At 53.0% G+C, this 5,402-nt stretch overlaps 1 protein-coding gene across 1 annotated transcript in view, besides 1 other annotated feature; it reads left to right on the forward strand.

The window, feature by feature from the left end:
- LPMP_161630 (hypothetical protein) overlaps positions 1-1,840 on the forward strand; it is a gene marked incomplete at both ends in the record, with an annotated part of 12,840 nt that extends 11,000 nt beyond the window's left edge. Inside the window, one exon of the mRNA XM_010699389.1 lies at positions 1-1,840. Coding sequence (XP_010697691.1) covers positions 1-1,840 — 1,840 coding nt within the window.
- A 2,139-nt stretch (positions 1,841-3,979) lies between these two features.
- Positions 3,980-4,707: a repeat region.
- The last annotated feature ends 695 nt before the right edge of the window (positions 4,708-5,402 follow it).

The raw sequence follows: 5,402 nt of genomic DNA on the forward strand, positions 1-5,402 counted from the left end.
GGAGAGAGCGGTGTTTATCTTAGCGTTGCTCTCTGAAGATCTTTTTGCGGGCCTATTAGGAAAGGTCTTTGACGAGGAGGATGCGTGTCGTGATGTTGTGCAGTGTTCGGAGGTTAGCGAGCGCTGTTATGTGTCTTTTATGGCAGTCGTTGAGGGTGAAGATGTTGAACGGTTTTTGATATGTAGTGAAGAGATGGACTGTTTTTCTAATTTGTTCTCATGTTGGAGATCTTCGTTGTGTGAAGTCTCGGAGGCTGTGAGGTTGCGTGTGGTGGTGGAGCTTTTGGATGTTGTGAAGCGTGAGTCCGCGGTTTGCGTTGACGTGTATTCAGAGGAACAATCTTGCCGTTCTGATATGTTGCTAGAATTTATTGTTGGCGTGGAGGCGCTGAGGAGGTCTAGCATAGTCGCTGTAGAATATACTGCTGCAGAGAGGCTAGTAGACACTGCGCTCTGCAACCGTATTATGGCTGAGGACTTGCTGTGTGCGCGTGCCCAGGAGGCACTCCTGGATTGCCATGCTGCTGAGGTAAAGTCGCGTGATTACGTAGTAGCTGATGAGAGGGCAGATCGTTTTAATCTTGCTGTAGCTTTCATCGTGAGCGACGAAGCAGTGTTACGCAGGTATATTCAATCGAAGGAATGTGCGTCAGCCACGCATATGTTTACTCGGGCGTCTTCAGAGCGTCAAGATATTTTGCGAACGCGGCACTCGCAAATTATTAAATCTCTCGAGATGTGCGTCCAGGACGAAACAGTGTCACGTAGTGGGCTGGAGCAGGAGGAGACATACATGCGCGATGTTCTCGTCGAAGACGGGAAAAGACGTACCGCGACCTTTTCAGCACTAGCGTCCCAGAGGAGCTTCTTGCTCCAGGAGGAGGTCCTTGCCCGCAAGGATGTGGAGCTCCACGAGAATGAGGTTTGTGAACTTCTGAGAGGCGAGTGGGATCAGTTACGGGAGAACCTGACTGCCGGGCAGCTTGCGGCTGCGGAGTCCTACATGACGGTAGGGAGTCTCGAAGCTACTGAGCACGTACCACCAGTGGAAGAGAGGTCGACAGACGCACTTGTGTCTCTTGAGATTTCAGTTGCACTTTTGCAGCGCGTTGGCCGAGGCCGTCTCCTGCGAAAGAAGTTACAGAGACGTTTGGAGAATCGACGGCGTGATATCCTGAAACAGGGTGTGAGCCACATTCTCGCGGAGGAGTTTATGGAGAGGCGCACTATTGTCGGGGATGAGCACCTTCTGTGGCAAAGCTTGCGGAGTCAGTGGGATCGTGCAGTTCCCCTGGTACGCTACGATGACCCAGTTGATCTGGCACTGCAGAACTTGATGATGGCTGAAGAGTCTGAGCGCGACAATATCGTCAACGACTACATTCTCGCCCATGACGTCATTGAGCGGGCAGAGCACAAACAGTTTCTCAAGCAGAACGCGTTAGTATGGGTCTCTGAGGCGCCCGACTCGTCTGATGAAGAGGTGGACGAGCTGCTCTTCTCGGGTCTCCTACAAGGCACTTACAGCACTCTGACCACTCGTAGCCGAAAGAATCTTTCTAGGACCCACTACAGGGGATTCGAACTTGATGCCCTCGGCCGCTTCTTGCTCGACTACGAGGAGGACATCCACAAGATGCAGGCGAAACTGACGGACTTTCGTCACTCCTTGGCTATGGTGCATGACCAGCTCAAGTATGCCCGAGATCGCGCAGCACAGGAGGTTGTGCGGGGTGGTACGGGGGCCATTTGGGTGCCTGCGCGCCCACTCCCCCTCGCAGATCTCGTGCGTGGCCCCAGTGCCCAGTACGAGGGCAAGCGAGCTCCTCGAACTCAGTAGATGGCGAGAACTGCTCTTCTGTTGTGCCGTCGATGTTGCTGAAATAAATCAATTTGGCGTGTGTCTGCACACCGTGGGGTGTGGGAGGACACATTAACTTTTGCACTGCAGCAGTAGTCTCCCTCCGCTGACTCAACGTCGGGACATATCGTAGTTTATTAGTCAGTTTTTTTCGTTTTGTGTTGCCATGCGGCATCAGGTCTCTGTGGCGGCCTGCTGTCATCTCCAGTGTGTGACTACCTCGAGGATGAAGTTCTCTTCTCAGTGATGTAGTGTGCAAATTAGTGCCTCTTTACTTCCTCTCTGACCTACGAGTAATCTTCCTTGAGCACGTATATGTGCGTCTCTTTCTGTGCCGGTGCTTGTGCGTAGGTTCCTTGCTGTATCCGTTTTTGCGAGCTGTTTCTGTGCTCATACGTTCTGAATTACCCGCACCGTTGTCCTCTTGCCCAGTGAAGAGAACCGTAGCTACACATACACACAACCGGGATGGGGAAAAAACGCTGAAAGCGGCGATTGCTTCTCTCCAGCGAGACCATCACCAAGCGATATCGACACCCCCCCCTCCCCAGACAAGCTAACCCGACCCTGTGTGTTGCACGCACTGTATACCAATGATGGAGTGCAGGTGGTATTTGGTTCTCTTCTTTGGTGTCGCTGCCGTGACGCGTGTAATCACTCACCTTCGTAATCCACTTGATTCACCGGTTCCCTGTGCGAAGTTGGACATTTGCATCCCCCCAACCCTCCGCTCTGCTCTTCCAAGACCGTTTTTGCTTACCTCCCTCGATTTTCTCTCTTTCACCTCATCTTTTCTCTTGCTCCTTCTCCATTTCACTTTAATAACACATTAACATGCACATTGTTGATTGTTTGCCCTGTGCTGGACCGGCAGCGCTCTGGTGGAGCAACGGCACTGACCACACGTTGTCTTCTTTGTGCCTTCCCTTTTTGACTTCCTTCGTTCTTGCCCTTATTTGGTGGAGCATTATCAATGCCATTTATGCAGTTCATTGTTGTCGGGCCCAGTGATGCCTGTCTCTTCGCGTACGGAAACAGCAGCAGCTGTGATAACGAGTTGGCGCATCACTTTTCCCTTTACTCTGCGTTGGATGCGGTTGATGAAGTAATGTGGAGCAAAGGCGATTTTCTTCTCAGCAAAGTTGATCGTCCCTACGGTGATTCGCACTACATCTCCGCGTACGTGGGTCTTGCCCCTGTTCGGCTTCTGCTCATGCAGGATTCTGAGCCGAAGGAATCAGTCTCCATCTTTTTTAGCGAGGCGTATCAGCTGTGTGTGCGGTACTTCATGAACCCGTTCAGCACGACCTCCAAAAAGATTCAGAGTACCGCTTTTCGAGATGAGATTGCTCTGCTGTGTCGTAAGTACTGCTGACGGTTATCGCTGTATTGGCACCTGCGCGAGCGCCCCCTTGCTTTCCTCACCTCTCTGTCAAGGGCGTCCCGTTATGATCGCTCCCCGTGCTGCTAGGTAGAAGGAACGTTGTGTGCCTTTCTCTTCGTACACCACGTTGCTCTCGTGCTCTTTGTTGCATGAGGCCCACACGAAGAACCTCAGGCAACAAAGAAAAACGCGGCATTAGGTACGATTCACCTGGTGATGTGTACCCCGTGCCGCATGCATCCCAACGTAACCACTGGGAATGTGAACCAACACCTTTGCCTTCCATCTTTGAGAGTCAAGTGGTGACTACCTCTGTTTCCTCTTCATCTCTGCAATAAGGATACAGGAACGCGAGAGAGGCTACATCTCACCGGTTTCCCTACTTCGAGCGGCGCCTGTCTGCCTTGTCTCATCCCTTATTCGCTACATGAGGTTGGTGTCTTTGCCCAGTTCTTGTCTATTTGGCTCCTCATTCCTCTTTCTTCTCACTTTTAAATAACTGCCAATGTGCGCTTCGTACAGCTCCTGCCAAACCCAGCCCCCGTACTTTTCTGCTTGGTTCTCGTCTAGCTTTGCCTCGCATCATATCAAGAGGCATTATCTCTTGCCCGTGTGCTCGCTGCTTCCTCTTCTTCCCCCGGATATTCCGTCTTCCCTCCTTGCATGCACTTCTTCGTTCAAGATTCTTTTCATTTCGACTCACATTTCAGCGCATCACTAGCTCACGCGTAACGGACAGACTCTCCAGGTGAATGAAAATAGACGGCGTCCACGCAGCGACTCGCCTTTGCAAATTTTCCTCAGGTCTAGTGGAGAACTGGGGCAGTAGAGAGAATCCTGAAATCCAAGGGATAGCGATGCTGTATGATAATGGTAAGCTCATACGCCCAGTGACAAGAGGCTTCGATCACCTCGCTTGCCGCAATCGCGCTGAGTGTGATGCAATGGAACTGGGCTCTTACTTACTTCGACAAGAGCTTCTTTGACCAAGACACAAAAGGGCAAGTGTGTCACTGGTGTTGCAGACTCTCTCTCCCGCCTCATGGAGCCCAGCGCGGGCCCTACAACAGATGGAAGATGACATCCTGGGAAGCATTCAGGCACACGCATGTCGGCGTTACCGACCCGTCGCGTGCCCCTCTCATTTCAGATTCTCTCTGGCCACTGTGAGTTGGGGCGCAGCGACGAAGCTGAGAAGCTTGTAGTATCGGCAGTGCCAGAGGCGCCAGCGCCAAGTGCATGGATCACAGACCTGGTCCCCGGTCTCCGACGCCAGGTCAACGTCCCCTGAAACAGCGCTACGCGACACGGTACGACAAGAGCTCCTTGGCGACCGCCGCCCCACACCAGAAGAGCACAGATGTCGAGCTTGCAAAACGACATGCGGCCCTCCTCGCCCAGTTCCGCACGGGGGCCTATCTGTGTTTTGGATTCCTGCAGCGGCAGGTGACTGGCAGCAACAAGTTGGCATTTGGATAGCTGCGCGCGTGTTTCACAGCAGTGCTATCAACAGCACTGCTCCCCGCAGAGACTCGTACAGGATCCTAGAATATCCCTAGAATGCTGCTCTTTGACGCTCATGACTGTACTTCGATAGCTTTCCAGGAGGCGGAGACACCCCCGCTCCTTGATGTTTCTCTTGCTACTGCCTTGCCTAGCCTCTGCTCTGGCAATGCACGCGGTGGTACCTACATTTTTGTGGGGGCCCGATAGCGCGCAGGGCTCTGACATGCGAGGAAGTAGCAGCTTTGGAAGCTCTCCTCTTCGCCACAGTCTTACTCTATCAGGGTCTCTGCGCTAGAGAGCGCGTTGCCAGTGAAACGCTCTCCGAGCAACCACTCACTGCTGCTGGCGGCCTCTCCCTGCTGTGCGCTCCTGTGGGACCGCCGTTTTCACCCAAAGGCTGTGCCTCGCCTTCGAGGCACGCCAGTGCTCGTAGCTGCTGGCTTGTTACGATTTCGGAGCTTTCATTCCATTGGCTCCTACCTCCGCGACACCTCCTCCAGAGAACAAGGGAAGTCATGAAACGTTTACGAGTACGCGCTTTAGGGTACACGGGTGAGGGTGCACGGATGAGGGTGCACGGATGAGGGTACACGGGTTAGGGTTAGGGTTAGGGTTAGGGTTAGGGTTAGGGTTAGGGTTAGGGTTAGGGTT

The sequence above is a fragment of the Leishmania panamensis genome (assembly GCF_000755165.1).
Source record: "Leishmania panamensis strain MHOM/PA/94/PSC-1 chromosome 16 sequence".
NCBI lineage: Eukaryota > Euglenozoa > Kinetoplastea > Trypanosomatida > Trypanosomatidae > Leishmania > Leishmania panamensis.